Below are 19,392 nucleotides of genomic sequence, written 5' to 3' on the forward strand. Positions count from 1 at the left end.
TTTTTTTAATTGTTCATTGATGTGTTGTTGTGAGGTTTGTTATTGATGTGTTTCAATAAGTTTTGCTGGTATGTTTTCCCATGTCCACCCAGGGTTATCTACATACAAAGGTACTTTGTGAATTATTGTATGTAGAAGACAACATACCAATCATTGGTTGATGTAGTGACAAGGCTAGATAAAGTTCAGAAAGAGGGTACGTAGGTCGGAATTTTACTTTATTTTACTTTAGTTAATTTTTTTAAAATTCTTCACCCCCCCCCCCCCGCAAGATAAGACTCGTATATAGTACTTCCACGAGAGTTTGATGAGGTGTAGAAGAAGTAAATGAAGACAATTATAGGTTAAATAGACAAACACGTTATGCAGACTGTACTGTTATAGCCTAAAAAGACCTTGCTTCTCTCTGGAATACGAAAAGTGACCACAGATGATGCAAATATGAAGGTGTATCTGGAAATAGAAGTAAATTGTTACCATTTTACCTTTTTTGCAAAAAAGAATGTTTAGGGTCGGGGGCTTAAACTAGAGTTGGTGGGGTTATCTGAAACACGCTTTTTTATTTGGTCTTATTAATGACAAATACCGATACTTTAACTTTTAAGAAGTTCAAGTTCAAATGCTTCACTATAAATAGATGCATCGCAGCAAATATAATAGTGGAGAATGTAGACTTCGAGAATGTTGATAAACTTGGTCTTTCACAGATAAGTCCTCAAGACAAGCTGTTCTCTGTAGAAAGCATATACATCCGTAGGTTTCAACAAATTCAATATATATTTTCGGTAGAATATACATTGTGCATAATAGTAAAAGCATATTGCACGTTGACATGATTGAAGTTGGCACCTATTTACATCTCAAGCCATGAATCCTTCCGATTTCATTTCGTCGACGAGTCGGACCTTCCGGCTACAAACCAATTCGTAGATGAATCTAGCAAACTCGCGATGTAGAGATGATGAGCTGTGACTTCTGTCAATATACGATAGTAAAGATACACGTATAATATGAAACTAACGAATCATCGAAAGTTGAAGATCATATGTTACCCAATCTTTGGATTCAAGCATTTAAAGAACTGTGAAGTGCCCTCGACTCCTAATTTGGTTTTCAATTTCAATTTGGTGTTTAATTTTGATTGATGCAATCTCATCCCTCGTAAACACATTCTATCTTTTCCTCGGGTAGCTTTTTTTATCAGGTGCCGTTTTACACTGCCCATTAGATATAAACGTAAGGTATTTCACTTCTAACACGATGGAAAAACGTACAGATAGCTGGCGTTCCTTGAAATGTAATGTGATGTTGATATACTACGTGATCATTAACCAGGATCTGTTATAGTGAATGATCATTTTACGTGATATTCAGATATATAAGTTCTAGAGATGTGTCGCTGTTCTATGTGAAACTCTTGGCTGAAAATATGTCGCCAAAAGATAGGTCGATCGCCATCTTTAGTGGATATCTAAACATGCACGCCAAAAGAATAAAAACAAAGGGTGATTTTGTAGTGATTATAGGTGGCGCTAATCAAAGGTAGTGCCAAAATCATCAAGTTTTGTTTTTCCCAATCGTCAATAAAAGGTTGCCACAATCATCAGTTTTGTCAAAGTTGCTCTTATTTTTGTCATTTGCATCGTTGCAAAGATACAAATATGGTCGAAGACCTTCATTTAACACATACACTTCTTATTCAGTCTTGACGAACACAGCACAATTAACTCCTGGTAACTGGACTGTTGGCACTCTTTACGTCCACTGAACGCTGTCATCAAAGTTAACTCGGCGACAAAATGTCTGGCTGTCGTGTCTAGCACGAGTCTTTACATGCTATCCATACAACCAGGAGAAAGCAGTGCGATATGCAGTTAATGGAATAGGGCATACATATGTACATGGCCATGATTACGTTGTATTAGGGGCACTTTATGTTACACCACTGATAAAACATGAATAATCGTATTATCATTATTGTCCAGTTTAGCTAATTATATCGTCCCCAAGCTAGCACCGCACACAGAGAAATGGTGGTGCTTTCCTGGAAATGATAAAACCATTGATAAAAAAGTGCATAGGTATGTTTCTTGACAGGAACATTTCTTCTCTCTCTCTCTCTCTCTCTCTCTCTCTCTCTCTCTCTCTCTCTCTCTCTCTCTCTCTCTCTCTCTCTCTCTCTCTCTCTCTCTCTCTTTCTCTCTCTCTCTCTCTCTCCACACTTTGGCAAAAACATACAGATCCGATTATCTCAAATTTCAGATTTCCGTGCCTTTTTTTCCTTTTACTTTTTTTTGCATTGAATATCGAATATCCGTGGTGGGGGGGGGGGGGAGTAAATCGACGCCAAATGCATATCAGTTATTAGAATAACTTTTTAGGTTTATTTTCCCTTTCATCGTCACCAATTCGCAAAGTATGTGATTTTCCAGTACAAAGTGTACCATTTACGCAAATAACAAGAAGACAAAAGCGAGAAACACGCACAGACAACGGACTGCCTAATGACCGACCCATTGAACGGGTAATTTGAAAGTACATTTACTCATTGAAGGTCGAAAACTGTTTGCTTCTACTTTCTCTAACATTTACTTTAAAATTGACGGATTAGAATATTTGTCACCATAGTTTATTCTTAAATAAACGTAGTAAAACATCATTCTTCCTGACTGCTATTTTCTCCACATTGCGTTTTTTTCCCCCCGACCTGTCGCGGAAAGTGGGAGGAAGCCGGGGCAAGGTTACAAAACACACACGTCAGACTGTCGATGTGCCAAGGACTTTAAAAGCTTTACAATGAAACACCAGCAAGGGTGTCAGATCATCATATAAACTCAACAGGATCGACAAAAATAAATAAATTTTACGATTTTTTTCTCTGTCAAGGGATTGTTTCTATCTGTATTCCGCCCATTTCACTCACCTACAACACACTGCAGGCAATACCTGATGCATGTTTAGTATTCGGGTGAATTATTTTGAGAACATTCAAACGCAATTAGGCATATTTGCGTCGGTGAATACCCTAGCACTCTTCTATCCATCAGATGTAATTACTCAAAGAAAACTCATAGCCGTGAGTTTCAAGCTCATCAACACTGTACTACGTGTACTGGGCTTAAAACGAGTGACATTGCACATTGGCAACAATCTGGTATAAATCACGTTCGGAATATTCCAAGGCTACGGACAAACCACGCAAGTGTCTAAGTTTCCAGACTGGTGGGTTTCCGGAACAGTCTGTATATACATAAGATATTGAATGAAACCATTGTAAAACCAGAAATAGGTACTTCCAAATGTATTTAGTTTGATTGTAAAAAAAACTACCATAACTCCTCAAAAAATAACAGTATCTGATCACATCCTGCTGCTTCGCCTGTAATTCTCTTTCTAACAACCGTGTAACGCGATTCTTAATTTCCATGTAATTGCAATTAAATAAAAGCGTATATCTCTATATACTGTCGGTACTCTTCAAGTCGAATGTCAGGCCCATGTGGGATTTGGTGGCCCTGGAAGTCATAGCGGGCACACTATCGCCGTATCGGACTGCAAATTCTAACAACCATTCACACATAATCCAAAGATATCTAAACTGTGAAGCATAGATGACTTGAGAAGTGTTGTTTTTTAATCTATGGTGAAGGAAACTTTTGCATAGAAATACCAAACACACAAAACAAGAAATTTCACATTCCAGACAGTTAAGCTTATACGTTTACCAGAAGCTAGCTACAAAAACTTTTTTTTAGAAAAAAAACCTCCCTTTTTGTAAAACTTTTTTTTTTATTGACTGCGCGTTTACCGTGGGCGAACAAAAAATGAAGCACTTATGCAGATTTGTGTTTTAATTTGATGAACAGCAGTTGTAAAGATATTTTCCGGTGACAGACTGCTTTATCTCGCTACACAGTCTAACTTGTGTGACAGTTTCAAGCGTTTACTCCACCCTGAAATTCAATGGCCCCGCCTAAACTATGCGGTCACTGGGGAAGCTGAGTACAGCTGAATGTTATACCATTGCGCATAAAAATAGTTCTTTTATTTACGGGTTTCGAAAATAAATACTCTGAGTTTGAAGGGAACATTCTTAGTAAAAATGATAAAACCTACAATAAGGCATTTCTCATGTCAGTTTTGAATATCATTTCGTTGAGTATCAAAACTTTCAAAAAAGTTTTTGGCGTAGTGATTAAGGTCACGACCTTTCTGTAAAGCGGCCTGTGTTGTGGTTCGAAGATAGGGTGCACGGATAGCTCGTCATGCAGAACACATGTGTTGTTCGAAGGGAAAGGAGCTCTAAACATCTCCCAGATTTCGCTTTCCTTGCATCGATAGCATCATACTTCCCAGGCCATCATGGCTCCTAGGACTCAGCATTGTCATATATGTTGGAAAGTTTTGGCTGCATGTTGTGTTCTGCTGACATTTTCAACTGCACAGTTCGAATCCATTGAGGTTCTACGCAACAGCGGTATTGCGGTGCCCTTCGGCCGAGAGAAAATAATCGACCCAGTTAGCGAACTGCAAATTAAGGTTCGGCCAGGCGATCGCTGTGTCGTTACCGTACTTGACGACCCGTTGTCGCAGTGGCCCGGACAGTTGTCACCGAAAATTTTCCCGTGCGAATTCGAGTATGGACTTGTGAAATACTCGCACTTTGGCTCCCGTAGACCGCAGCAAGATAGGGTAAAACTACAGCTGCGTTATGACACACCGACCGACACTTCCATTATACCTTTTATGATTGATGTGAAAGTTGAAGCAAAGCAATTGGAAATCGTCACTAAGAATATCCCACTGCAAGTTCCACTGCTAATGGGACTGAGCGATCCAGTCGACCAGACAAAGTTAGAGTTTACCTACAGCAGAGCGACAGAACGATGCAAAGTGACAGTGTTGAGCCCAGCCAGCGGACTTCCTAAATACGGCCGTGTTGTCAATCTTCCTGACGTTCAAGGTGTTATGATGGACTGTGATGATTTTCTCGAGTCAGGCATTCGCTACCAACACACCGCAGATACCGACTCGCCCCGTGAAGACTTCATTCCAATGCTGGTCGAGTTGCTGGACGAGGACGGAAACTTAAACAAGCAAGAGTATTTTCAAGTTATGGTCCGAATCCTGGAGGGCAACGAAAATACACCACCGAGCGGCGTCTTCACAGTGTTACCAATCATGGAAGTGGACCAATTTGTCATGACGGCCATTACGTCTGATGTTTTGGCAGCTGAAGACTTGGAGACTGACCCAGATAAGTTAATTTTCAATATCACTTCACCTTTGGGGCCTGGGGAAGGGTACATTGTGAGCACTGACGATCGCAACCAACCCATTACATCTTTCTACCAGAAAGACGTAAGAGACTTGAAAATAGCATACGTGCCCCCAAGCGTCGATTCAAACGTACAGAGAATTTTCCAAATAGAATTTGAAGTTGTCGACTCTGAACTTGCCACCTCTGATCCAATATTTTTCATGGTTGTCGTCAAGCCAATGAACACACTTGCTCCAGTTGTAACACGAAACACTGGTATGATGCTCTTCGAGGGACAGTCTCGCCCATTCCAAAGTTCAAAAAATTTAGAAATTTCTGATGAAAATAATTTAGCAGATGTACGAATCCAAGTATTAGATGGCCTGAGACATGGTGAAATTTTAATCAATGGCCAACGAAGGAAGTTCTTCACCCCTGAGGAACTCAATAGTGTTGTTGTTGTATACAATCATGATGGTAGTGATACCTACAGTGACAATATTATTTTCCGTATGACCGATGGAGAAAATGAAGTTGAATTCTTGTTCCCAATCACAATTGCACCAATTGATGACGAGCCACCCATTGTTAATGTCAACACTGGCTTGGTCATTGACAAGGGTGAGGTTGTGCCAATAAGTCCTTTCAAATTGAGTGCTACTGACATTGATTCAGATGATGCCACCATTATGTTTATTATCGAGCCACCATATTCTACTGAAGGTGAAATTATCAAACGGCAAGTTGAAATTCCTGCTGACCCCCAAAATTGGAATGCTATAGATGGTTATTTTGAACAACCAGTTACAGAATGGCTGCAAGAGGACATTTACACCGATAAAATTTACTACAGACATATTGGCCCACATAATACAGAAGTAGTAGTGGATCAGTTTAATTTCAGAGTTGCGGACAAAAATGATCCTCCAAATGTCTCACAAGTCCACACTTTTACCGTCAAAGTCCAACCAGTAGATGACCAACCACCATATCTATATCCTGGTACTCCATTACAAATGGCAGTCAATGAATTTCAACTTACTGAGATCAAGAAGAAGTTCTTGCGTTACACAGATTTGGATTCTGATGACAGAGAATTGAAATTTACCGTCACTTCACCACCATTCGATAGCGATTTGAATAGTCCACTTCCTGCTGGTGAGGTTGTTCTCTTTGAAGACCCAGACATCCCAGTCACCATGTTCAGCCAAGCTCAAATTAATCATCTGAAGATTGGCTACAAACCACCTTCTATCGAATTAGGCATTACTCCAAGAGTGATTCAGTTTATATTCTCAGTGCAAGACCCTGCTGGTAATGTTGTATCAGATCAGGCATTCAGCATCTTCTTGAGTCCCGTCGACAATAAACCACCAACTGTCACCAATACCGGTTTCACAGTGTTTGAGCGTGGTATAATGGTCATTAGTCCAGCTATGCTTGATGCTACAGATCCAGATACTGATGTTGGGTTGATCACCTTCACTGTTACAGCTACACCAGAATATGGTTCCATAATGTATAATGGTTTCGAAGTTGATGCTGGTTTCGTCTTTGGTGTGGAAGATATTCAGAATGGTCGTATTTCATATGTCAACAGCGGTGCTGAAGTGAATGGTGATTCAATCAAGTTAGAGGTCTTTGATGGTGTTCATAAAGTACCAGTCAATATCCGTATCAATGTCCGACCAGTTGACGATGAAGCACCGACTCTGCAGCTACCACCTGGCGTGATTGGTTCGTACATAGAAGTATTAGAAGGTGGTAGTACTTTGATCACTTCTGACATCTTGAGTGCTTCTGATCCAGACACTGATAACTTGATGCTCACCTTTATCATCTCACAACTACCACTTTTCGGTGTCATTGAACGTAATGGACTCCCAACTGACCGTTTCACTCAACAAGATATTGTGAATGGACTTGTGACATACAGACATACAGGAGGTGAAATTGGCCTGATCAAACAAGAGGACTCCTTCTTCTTGACTTTGTCAGACATGTCTGATGAATGGATCCTTGGTGGCAATCGTGTCATAGAAGTTGAAGTGTTTGTGACTATTCTTCCAATGGACACAATTGCACCGAATGTTACCATGACACTGCCATTTGTGGTTTTTGAAGGAGACAAGAACGGAATCACACTTTACAACCTCAATGCTACAGATTCAGACACCATTGATGATGACATCACATGCACCATCATTGTACCATCAACTATGGGTTATGTTGAAAACATCTCACCAGCACCAGGTTCAGAGAAGTCCAGAGCAGGGATGCCCATCAGTGCCTTCACAATTAAGGATGTACGGTCAGGCCATATCAACTATGTAGAGAGTATTCACAAAGGAGTTGAACCAGTTGAAGATCGCTTCACTTTCCATTGTTCTGATGGTATCAACTTGTCACCAAACTACTTCTTCAACATCATCATTGAGCCAACCAATGATGAAGAACCTGAAGTGTTCACCCGTGAATTTACAGTCATGGAAGGCATGAACTTGAATATTGATACACCTATTTTGAACGCCATGGACTTAGATGTACCACTCGACGAACTTCACTTCTACATAGTTAAATACCCAGAACACGGTCAGATTGTACAACGTAGACCAACAGGAAATGTTCCAGTGGCCAACTTCACCTTAGATCAGATTATTCAAGGTTCAGCAATTATATACGAGCATGATGACTCCGAGACACTCGAAGATACCTTCACTATTCGACTGACTGATGGAGTTCATGAAGTAATTAAAGAAATTTTGATTATGGTTATCCCTGTTGATGATGAAACTCCTAGACTTACCATCAACAATGGTCTAGATATTGAAATTGGTGAAATCAAGATTATTACAAATGACATTTTGAAGGCTACTGATTTGGATTCCAATGATGCTAATATAACATATATCGTCAGGTATGGACCAACTCATGGATTTTTGCAGCGCCTCAATAAAGTCGACGGTACTGTTCTCCAGAATATTACAGTGGGTATGAACTTCACCCAGTGGGAAATCGACAACGAGCGTATCCGTTACATCCATGTAGGTCAAGAAGGAGTGCGAGATCTGATAAAGTTTGACGTTACCGATGGACTTAATCCCTTGATTGATCGCTATTTCTATGTTACAGTTGACGGTATTGACATGATCTTCCCTGACGTTATCAACAAAGGTGTGGAGCTTCCTGAAGGAGGTAGAATAGTACTGACAACTAATCTACTCAGCACCACTGATCTCAACAGTCCTGACGAACTTCTTACGTTTACTGTCACCAACACACCAGTGAAAGGTCATCTAGAAAGCACCGATCATCCAGGTATGCCTATCACATCATTTTCACAACTTGATCTTGCTGGCAACAAGATTTACTATGTTCACACCAGTGATGATGAAATGAAGATGGACAGTTTTGAGTTTGAAGCTACAGACGGCTTTAACCCAGTATTCCGTACATTTAGAATTTCTATCAGTGATGTCGACAACAAGAAGCCAGTTGTATTCTTTGAAAATCTTATCGTCAAAGAAGGCTCCAACAAACTGATCACACCATTTGAATTGCGTATTGATGACCGCGATTCACCCGATGAGGTCTTGCAGTTCACAATCACACAAGTACCAGTACATGGCAACATCCTGCGCAATTACACAGCTGTAGTAACTACATTCACCATGGTGGACTTGAACAATAACCTGATTAGTTATCAACACGACGGATCAGAAACTCTGCAAGACAGCTTCTCCTTCATCGTCACTGATGGCACACATTCCGACTTCTACGTTTTCCCTGATACATCACTCACAACTCGCAAACCTCAGAAACTACAAATAGACATTGTTCCAGTTGACAATGGCATGCCGCAGCTGGTGACCAACAAGGGTGCAACAGCCATGACCGGTCTGGACAACGGACGACTAGGCTACAGAATCACCAGCAAGCAACTGAAGGTGGAGGACAGAGACAGCCGAAACAGGGACCTGGTGTATACTATCACAACCCTACCATCTCATGGTTTCATCGTCAATCTTGGCAATGGAAACAACAGCATCAACAACTTCACACAAGGTAGGACAAACCTCCTTCATATCAAATTTGTTTGATTGAGTCTACTGTATGTTTGTCAATGGAGTGGCTTTCTTGCATATTTACTTTTAATTTCATCCCTTCAGGATGTTTAAGGTGGCCATATGGATGAGGATTGGGTATTTATTTTGGATTTTTAATTTATAAAACACATATCATGGCTTCCTATTTGAAAAATCAATGTGGATAGACAAAGTCATTGTGTGTAACTCAATAAATTGCAAAAGACTAACAAATGTGTAAAATGTTTGTTATTGTATGTACAATAACAAACTTTTTACACAGTTTTTAGCTTTTTCCAATGTGTTAAGCTACAAACTCGACTTGATCTATGTTGTTTCACTTTGATTTTGCAAGTAGGATGCCATGAAAAAAATTGTTTTATAAAATAAAATCCAAAATAGATGTCCAATCCTCATCCACATGGCCACTTTAAATGTGTAGGGATTATCAACACAAGTGTCAAATTTTTGTGATCTTTTGAAAACAACCATCAACAAAGTTACAAAATGTTTCCTTTTTTTGTTTGAAAGTAAAGATCTTAAATGAGCCAGTTTATTAAAAAATGACAGGTGTGATTCACAACAGGGCATACTGTAATGATGCAGCAATCTGCATACCTTAAAAAAAATACTGCGATTGTCTTTGTGGTTCAATTAGTCTCTAGGGATTGAAACCTAGCAACAATTTTCACCCATAGGGACTTATACAGATTTATTGATACACATGTATGGTTGTGCATATGATTAAAGTGATACACATCAGTTAACGAGTCTTTATCATGTATAGTAATGCAGTAATGATCAGATTAAATAAGATTAAAATTCTAGCAATGGAGAAGTGCAAATTCAGGACACTGGTAATCCACAAGCCCCCTGGCTACCAAATACATACATAATGCCATCATTCCATTGACTGTTTGCCTTGGCCAGTAATTGCAGTACATCAGTTAAAGACATGGCAAATTTTAATGTTTCAACTTGATTGTCTTCTTATGGATTAATTCAGACAAGAGAGGTCAAATTCGTGTAGTTTGTTGTCTTATGTAACCTTTGGTTTTTTATTAAAAAAAGAGCCCCCACTATTGTTTTAACCCAGCAGGGAGTTGAAGTTGAACAAAGTCCTGTAAATTAATTTGAACTAGGTGTTTTATTTGCTGTATCTAGGATCATTGTCTTTAAAACCAGCTTGCTACACAGTGGTCATTGTCAACTTGGACATAGACCATGATCAAGTGTTTGCATTAGGTCATCATTTAAGTATACACTGTAACCTAAACAGTTGGGCAGATGTTTAAAAAAAAAAATACAATTCAAAAATCAGAGATCTTATGCAACAAAAGACCAGGTGCCGAAAATAATCAGTAATTTGGCCCATGACTAAGACAATGAGGCTTATTTATAACCAAAACTAAGTTGTGTTGAATTTGGTGTGGCTTTTTGTGGTTATATTTGTTTTATAACACATGCCTAATTTATTTCAAAAATAAAATGAATCTAACTATACAGTGTGAAAAACAAACATGCACTTTGCATAAAGTAGGTAAGAGTAGGAAAATGAAACTGCTAAAAATTGAAGGAAGAAACAAAAGGAAAACCGTACAATACAGTAGGCTGAATGAGAAGTGACTCCTATTAGTGGATAACGAACCAGTACAGATTCAGATCCACTCCAGTGTGATTAAGCCATGAATGAGCATTTGTATTCTGTATGTAAATGTTTGTCTAATTATTTCACTTGTCTTAAACAGTTACTTTAGACCTAGGAAAACTTTTTGTTTCATGGAAATAATTCTTTTGTAAATTTTAATTATAGTCCATACAATCAGGTCACATTCCCTTCATATGCTCCCAGAATGCATTGCAGTGCAACTGCAAGTGCAAATTGAGTGTTATGTACACATAGCTGGTACCACACCCTTTGATGTGTGTAACCCCTGGTACACTGTACAATATTTCAAATGCACAAATTTAAAATTGGACGAATATACTGAATTGGTTTGATAACAGTAAGTTTTGATGGTTGGTTGGTTGTAACTTGAATGGAATGTCCTATCGCTGTTTGCAACTGAATTCTGTGTGATTTACAGGTTAACAAGTATGTGACCAACAATAAAATTTATTGAAAAGTTATTGTCTTAGAGTAATTATACATTAACCTTGATAACCAATTTTATATTTGTATGTCTAGTATAGGCCAAATCCATCCCAAAACATGTACCTATAGATAACTGGGAGACTGATAATCAATAAAAGACAATCATGTTTTCTAAACCCCAACCCCCCCCCCCCCCCCCCCCCCCAACAAAAAAATGTTGCACAAGAAAAACAATTTGTTGAGCTCAAAGTCACTGATAAAGATGACCACATTAGGAGCATTTAGGATCACAATACTGGCATAGATGGTATTTTATTTTACAGGGAAATTCTTGAGGTATTTCATAGATATAATAAAAAAAATATTAAGGTACAGATCAGATTAATTGAGTTCATTGTATTACTACCAAATAATTCAAATCATTATTCGAAATTCTTCTCCAAAAATAACTTGTCATTAAACTTAGTACTTTTATTATGATGAAGACTCGTGAGAACTTTTTTTAAAATGTTTTTTCTGCAAAAGATAATGAGATTTATAATTAGTATGTTGCCCTTATTGTAATAATATGCCAGTTATTGTTCATAATTTGTATACATTTTTATATAAACAAAATGACAATGGGCAGTATCGGTATTTCTTACATTCAGTTAGGATACATTCCTTCATAGTTTACTATGGTTTGCAACAAAGTATTGAATAATATCTGATTATGTATTTGTTGTTTGAAATGAATAGGCTACCCATTAAAATTCAAGAATTTAAGTATTTTGTTTGGGCATGTTTAGAAATTGTGTTTTTTGAATTTTGTGATTTTTTTTTTATTGATGATCAAAATTGTAATATATGTTGTTTGCGGTGAATTGTTTGATTCATAAATTAATAGGATTAGAGGAGATTTTTGGAAATGTTTTGTCAAGTGGGTTCGTTTACGAGTATCATTGTCTGGTCAGGTTTTAATACCAAGTAGATTGTCTGACGATATAGGGCATTGCTGTGTCAGTTAGTTGGGTAACTTTTCTATATTCCCCCTGTGCTGCATCTGGATGCCTTTCAGCCATGAATTGAATCTACCCTATTGCTTAGACATCTATGGAATTTACTCGCAAATGAGTGACTTGGAAGAATAAAGCCGTTGTTCGGCCAGTACAATATGGACTTCCTGAGCTTGTGAAATGAAGTTTACTGGAGCCAAAATGATGTAGTGTTGTTTGTAGTGTCTATGCAGGATGTCCTAAATCAGGCGTTGATAGTCCCAACTGTATCATAGAGAGGGGGGCCAAATGAGGTTAAACCAGTGTAATAAGTTCAGTGCAAACAGTGTGGGTGGAACGTGAAAAGTCTGTTTCAGAGTGCTTTAGATTGCTCTGGGCTGTTGGCAGAAACTTGTCGGCTTGATTGAGGCCAGTGTTTCCAACATATGGAAAATGGGAACGCGTGATTTATGAACTAGAAAGTCCTAGAGTAAAAAAAATCTGAGATCTGTTTATATATATTTAAGTAGGTGAGCACTCGCATACAAAGTCCCCTTTATTGAAGCTTATATCCATTTCTGGATCTGCTTTAAGTATATCGCTATTGTCTTTTCTCTGCTCTCAGACTTAAAGTATATGCACGTCAGCTGTTTTTCTTCTCGTAAATTCAGTCTTTGCTGAATGAATCATTGCAGTTAATTGGGCATGAACTGCTTATCTGTTTCCTTGCAATAGAAATTTCAATATTTGTAAAAGGGTATAAAACAGCATCTTACTACTGAACTATGGTGGTCAAAGTTTAAAAGGGCCAACGCGGTTGATGCAGAATCTGGAAGTATTTCTCCAGCATGATTTGTGTAAATGGCTCTTATTATTTATAAACTCACCCAGGCAAAATGTTTCCTCAAGTGTGAAAACCTGGATAACACCAACAAAAAAGATACTGTTTCCTGTACACATCGGAAAATCCGTTGATAAACTTTATTGAACATTTTACTTTCAAAAGTTTTAAAATTATGACATCATCAGGATACAGTTGTTTACCATGTACCAGTAAGTAGAACATAGATTCTTCATATCAACAAACAACATACAGTAAATGCCATTTCACTACATCCCAGTCAATTCATTTTGAAAATGGGGCTTAGTAACATAACTGCATTAGAACGTAATGTTGTAGCTATAAACTTAAAGTTTTCTGAGTAGAGATTTCTCATTAGACCTCATGACATGTGTCAGTAACTTGTTAACTTTGGCTTAGCTGCAGTGTTGGGACTGTAGGAGAGAGCTCAGAGAAGTTAAGAATAAGTCGACATTGTGTGTAGATTTTAAGTAGTGCATTACTTAGTCCTTTCACTTTGTAGGGTATTTAATAGCCAACAGACCTGCATGTGATGCTTAATTTTCCAAACAACATTTGATGTCCACTGAAATAGCATCATTTTCTTTCCCCCAAGTCTGTCGTTTTTACTGATTGTATCCTCCAAATGGAATGCTTTGAGGGGGAGCGTTGGAATTGTGCCAAGGGTCTACAAATGAAATAATCTCAACTTGGACATTCTTGTCTGTGTAGTTTTAGGTCATGTACTGCATTACAGAGATTAGGCTATATTTTCCACATGTGATGAAAATGAGAATGATAATGTTATCAATTTTTTCCATGGTAGAAATCAAGTCGAAATGTAGGGGCTGTGATTTCAGGGACCACCCCAAAAAAAACAGTACTTGGCTACAAATATCAAGGGACACTCAAAGTTCAGCCATACAAAATGTAAATGCATTCTAGTATGTTATGTAACAAATGGAACCTTTTCGAACGAAGTGAATACAACCCCTCTTTAAAAAACTTCTATTCTTCTTCAAAATGAGTTGCATTTGTGGATGGATAAAGGGGGGAGGGGGTCAGACAACCAGATAGGGGAAGTCAAAGGTCGTGTACATATCATTGATGGGTAGTAAAAGAACATTGGATGGAAGTGGTTTTGTCAGAATAGCTTGATCTGATCCTTTTGAAGTATGCACTGAAAAGGTGACTATTCAATCAACATTGACCTTCAGAAGTCTTATTGGTTGTTGTCAAAGGCTATAGTATGGATGAGGTGCTTGTAGAAAAATGTATTCCAGCTTATCAAAGTGGATAAATCGGGCTAAAAACTTGACTATTCACTTAGCATTGACCTTGTATCCCCCATAATATGGTGTTTATGAGTAACCTGATTGGTAGACTTATCCATCTTTTACCCGTCTACCAGATTTCCTCTTTTAGCACTTCACCTTAGCATTTGTTATTATTAAGATTTGAAAGAAGTATTCTGTAAGTACGTCAAGTTCTAGAATGCTGACATACATCGTATCCAATCTGGTAGGACTGTTAGAAGTTAATTGGCATACCTCACCCTAGATGCGAACTCAAGACTGGCAAAGGTTGGTTACTAATTAAAAGACAGTAACATTCAAAAAACCCTCAGGCCGGAGAACTCCCGCAGACTAGAAAAAATAGAGAAATTTTAGAGTTTTTGTTGGAAAGCTGTGTGATAGGGTGTATATAGTGTTTCAAGTCTTACATGTAGTTCACTTATATCACTCGTGTTTTCTAAATACACCATGGTGACAGCTATGTGCTGGAGTTGTTCTTGTATTACAACATATAGAGATACTGTCAGCTAATGTAAGAGTGTTTTCCAAATGATGAAAGAATTATAGAGTGAAACAGTCTGTAGGCTGAAATAGAAATTTGTGATTTAGGTCGGTCACTGAATGAATCACAAAATGGAAGAATGAGTTTGTTCTTCAAACTAGAAATTAAGTAGTTGATATGGGAGGTTGAGTTATTAATTGTCTTTAACAAAGGTTAAAACTTACTTAGGGGGATGTCTGGGGGTGGGGGGGTGTCTGAGTGAAGAAAAGAATGCACATTTAGGCTAGTAATTGCCAGTTATAAGTTGTAATGGGATTGAATTGTGTTGGGTGTTCAACTTCTGCTTGGTGAACTGCTCTAGTCTGATGGTGTAAACAGAGGTTCACATTTAAAAAAAAAAGAGATTGTAAAAGCATACTATAGTTTTGAGAGTAGTGTGAGCAAGTCAGATGTGAGATTTAGAGTAGAGGTTGTACAACAAAAGTACAGTAATGGTCGATTAAGTGGGCTGTTTTCTTGTGAGATGACAGGAGAATGTCGAAAGCAAATAACAATAGTTTAAAGATTCACTCTCCTGTTATATGTAAGAAGCAGAAGGTCAAACGAGTACAATAGCATCTACTGCAATGTACTAAACAATTAAAATGTCAGTCTGTGGGTCAGACTACAAGAAAAGTGCAGGGCCATAGGTGAGGTGAGGTATGTAATGAAAGTACTCGATGCATCAAATTATACTGACTCTGAGCATGGGTCACCTCGACAACCAAAGGAGAAAAACGCTGTGTGTTTACAACCGTACTAAGGCCAGTGTATTTTGATAGGGTGTCATCGTGAAAGAGAGAGAGAGGGAAATCTTGTAAGTTCATATTGTTCCATATTGGTTTACCATAATTTTGGTGTGAAATTCCACTAAATAGCACAGGGAACTTAATGAGGCTTCACCTTCTTACCACTTTTAACAAAACCTTACGACCATATCTGAATGAACTGGGGTAACTAACTTACTAAGTTGTCACAGTTTACTGTACTTGGGCTTGATTTCTGTTGAATTTTTGATTGAACAGGGGTGAAATAAAAGAATACATGACCCAAATCATGTGGTCCTCATCAGCATTACAGGTGGACCATGTCAGAAATTACACAAGGTGTTTTAAGGTGACTGTCAGGTATAACATTCTCTGTACTTTACAATGTAATATAAAATTTGGTTGAAAACATTCTAAAAATAGTAAAATCAAATGTGTTTGTTGGCAGGGCAAATAAACAAAATACCCGATCAGGCCTCAAACAATTGAAACAATTGTGTTTTTGAAGTGTGAAGTTGCTGGCCATTCTGAAACTACTGTCTCATTCTTTTACTAGTAGCACTAATCAGTTGTCCCACCACTAAATACAGTAGTGTGTGAAATTTAATCCTTTCTGCCTTCTGTGGGCAACTGAATAACATAGACCAGGCTGCCTGGATTCTGATTGAAAAAAGATTTAATTAAGATAGAATTTGCTCAACATTCAAGATTGAAAAGCTGGATTGAGTCATGAAATGAAAACGAAAAGTGAGAAAAACCATGTCAGATTAGGTAAAATTATAAAGAGTGTGTATATGTACATTTGTGAGAGTTGTGTTAAAATGCTGTGACTAAGGTTTAGTGATTGAAAAAGGTTGCTTGCAAACCTGATGACTAAATCGCCCCAAATGTTGTACCTAGGAGAAGACAATGTGTGTGTGTGTGTGTGTGTGTGTGTGTGTGTGTGTGTCTGTCTGTCTGTGTCTGTCTGTCTGTCTGTGTGTGTGTCTTTCTGTGTGTGTCTGTCTGTGTGTGTGTGTGTGTGTGTGTGTGTGTGTGTGTGTGGAAGGAGGGGAGGGGGAGTTGCCAAGCCCTTGAGGGAGTTGCCAAGTTCTACTTCCCTGGATGACTTTCTCTGTTCGTCAAAGTTCAAGAAGTGTTAAATGCTGTCAATCTCATTTCATCACAATAGTGTGGGCAGTCTACCAACCTAAACTTTACATTGCATATGCAAGTTGCTTTTTGTGTACAGATCCATCCACGAAAATTGACTCGACAAAGAATGTGATGCTTGAATTAACTCGACTAGAAAATTGTATGTTTCAAAGTGAATGAGATCCCACACATAAAAAAAGACTGCTAACTAGAGGCTGCAACATCAACAGTTTCTGGCCTTTTGTTGGAAATGCTTGAAAAGGGGTCTTTCTGGACAATTGCTTTTACCAGCAACCATAGAAAGGCACCACCAGTGAGCCACAAGTGTATTATTACCATAGTGATTCAAAAGTGAATGACTTTCTGTCCCCATTTTGCTGAACCAGTATGTTTGAAATAATTAGTTTATGGTTTTTAACCCCTGAAAAAATAATCATTACATGTGTAGCCAGTGGCAGTGCTGTACATTTGTTACATTCCATCGGGGGAAACAAGCTAAAATGTGTCTCAACTCCCTACTGTATTCAGTAATGTACATAGCGTGAAAGATACAACAGACAAGACAACAGAATGACAACTTGTGATTTACAGGTATATTGTCACCTAATCCTATAGAACCCAACTTCTCTCAATAGACTCAGGTAGTAATTATATGAAACACATAAAAAGTTTTTCTTTTGTTCTCTGACTTCAACGTATAATGACAGTTATGTCACATAAATCAAAAAGTTCATCATGGAACTCTATTTTGGAAAGGGAACATTTAGTATTATGTATGAATCACCTCCCCGTAGAGTAAAACTGATTAATTGACAATCGAAGTAACTTTCTGTTCGATGTGACCTTTCTATGAACTCTTGCCACTTGGTACTGTACAAGTTGACAACGACAATTGGTCGTTATGTCAATATTTTGTTACAATGTGTGACAAAACGAAGACACGTAGGTGCTACTGAAAACAAATGAACCCTTTTCCATGCAAAGCTTTTCTCGTACTAAATCGTTTTGAAAGTGAGCTACAAGTCTGTATTCTCTATCAGTCTAGAACCACTGTAGTCATATGCAGGAACACTAAATTACGTTTGCTTTCAAGCAAACGACTACAAAACTATGAGGAGATAGTAATAAAAGTGTTTATTTATCAGTATTTCACGCACAGGATAGTTTTGTTTAGGTTACATAGTACATTAGTAGTTTCAAAACCTGCGATAACAGTGTGTATGTCTGTCTGACAGAACTGGACATCCAGGTCGTATCCTCGACAGTCAGAATGTCAGAGGTTAGATGTCAAAGGTCGGGGTGACCAAAAAGCAGGAACATTTAGTGCTATATATGTCTTCTCAGCACAGTCCTGACATTTTGGGTTGAAGTTGTCCCAGACTGAATTTGACTGAATCAGAAATCTACATCAGTGAAATTCTCTCAACCTTTCCAGTATCACGTTTCCTCATGTGTGCTATTAAATAAGTATCTCAGTCCATTTAAAATCCAGACATCCTCCAATGTATTCTTCACACATAGTTTAACTCATCACAGCTTGCTCACTTAGCCTTTGAATTCAACAATTTCTCTTAGCACAGAGCATATTGTATGTAATTGAATAGCTGAGAAAAAACGATTCTTAGTGAACCACCCTTTTATATAATACACACTGTTTATCAGTAAAGTCCGAGGCCAACAGTTGAGGTAACTTAATTGAGTTAGGTTCTAAATTTCCACTTTCCTTTTGTCAAAGAATTCTGGCTTCAAAGGTATAGCTTGGAGTCCGACAAGTCAGACAGTGGTCAGACACAGGCCTGTTTTGTTGCCATGCGTCAGTGACAATGTCAACAGACAAACTACCTGTGTCAGGTAGTATATCCCCTCCAACAATCTCAATAGCAAGATCATTTAATGGTTGATGTCTAAAACTAACGTGGCAATGTTTGGACTGGTAAATTGCCTAAACAGTTTAACTTTCAAAGACCCTGTGGGACTTGTCCAAGGTATACCGGGCTAAAGATTAGAAACAAAGCTAATGATATGACAAGGGTAATCTAAAGATGCCAAGTTTGGATTTGTGTTTCTGGCTTCAAGAAGGATTTCGTTTGGTAAATACAGTGGCTGTTTACTTAGCTAGAACAAATAGCGATGTTTGAAAGAGATCTTCATCGGTAAGGGCTTCACCTCTGGCTAGGTCTGTCTCCCAAACAGTTCTATTTCAAAAGCGTCTGTAGTCCTCTCCCTACATTGCTTGATTTCTTAAATTATACTAGGTCGGTGGCTTTATTGAAATCTTAATTGCCACTGGAGGAAAATTGAAAAGCTGGTCCTTTCCAAAGTAATTATTGTGTTTCTTCTCATTAATTGCTGTTGATACAAAAAATATACAGGTTTTCAGTAGCTTCAGCTAGTCAAATT

The 19,392-nt window shown here is 38.1% G+C and overlaps 1 protein-coding gene across 1 annotated transcript in view; it reads left to right on the plus strand.

Annotated features, from left to right (window-relative positions):
• Positions 1-4,281: 4,281 nt before the first annotated feature.
• Positions 4,282-19,392, plus strand: part of LOC144439117 (extracellular matrix protein 3-like) — a 98,032-nt gene continuing 82,921 nt past the window's right edge. Inside the window, exon 1 of the mRNA XM_078128383.1 lies at positions 4,282-9,325. Coding sequence (XP_077984509.1) covers positions 4,363-9,325 — 4,963 coding nt within the window. The 5' untranslated portion in view covers positions 4,282-4,362. The remainder of the gene's footprint in view (positions 9,326-19,392) is intronic.

This window comes from Glandiceps talaboti, chromosome 8 (assembly GCF_964340395.1).
Source record: "Glandiceps talaboti chromosome 8, keGlaTala1.1, whole genome shotgun sequence".
Taxonomy (NCBI): Eukaryota; Metazoa; Hemichordata; class Enteropneusta; family Spengelidae; genus Glandiceps; species Glandiceps talaboti.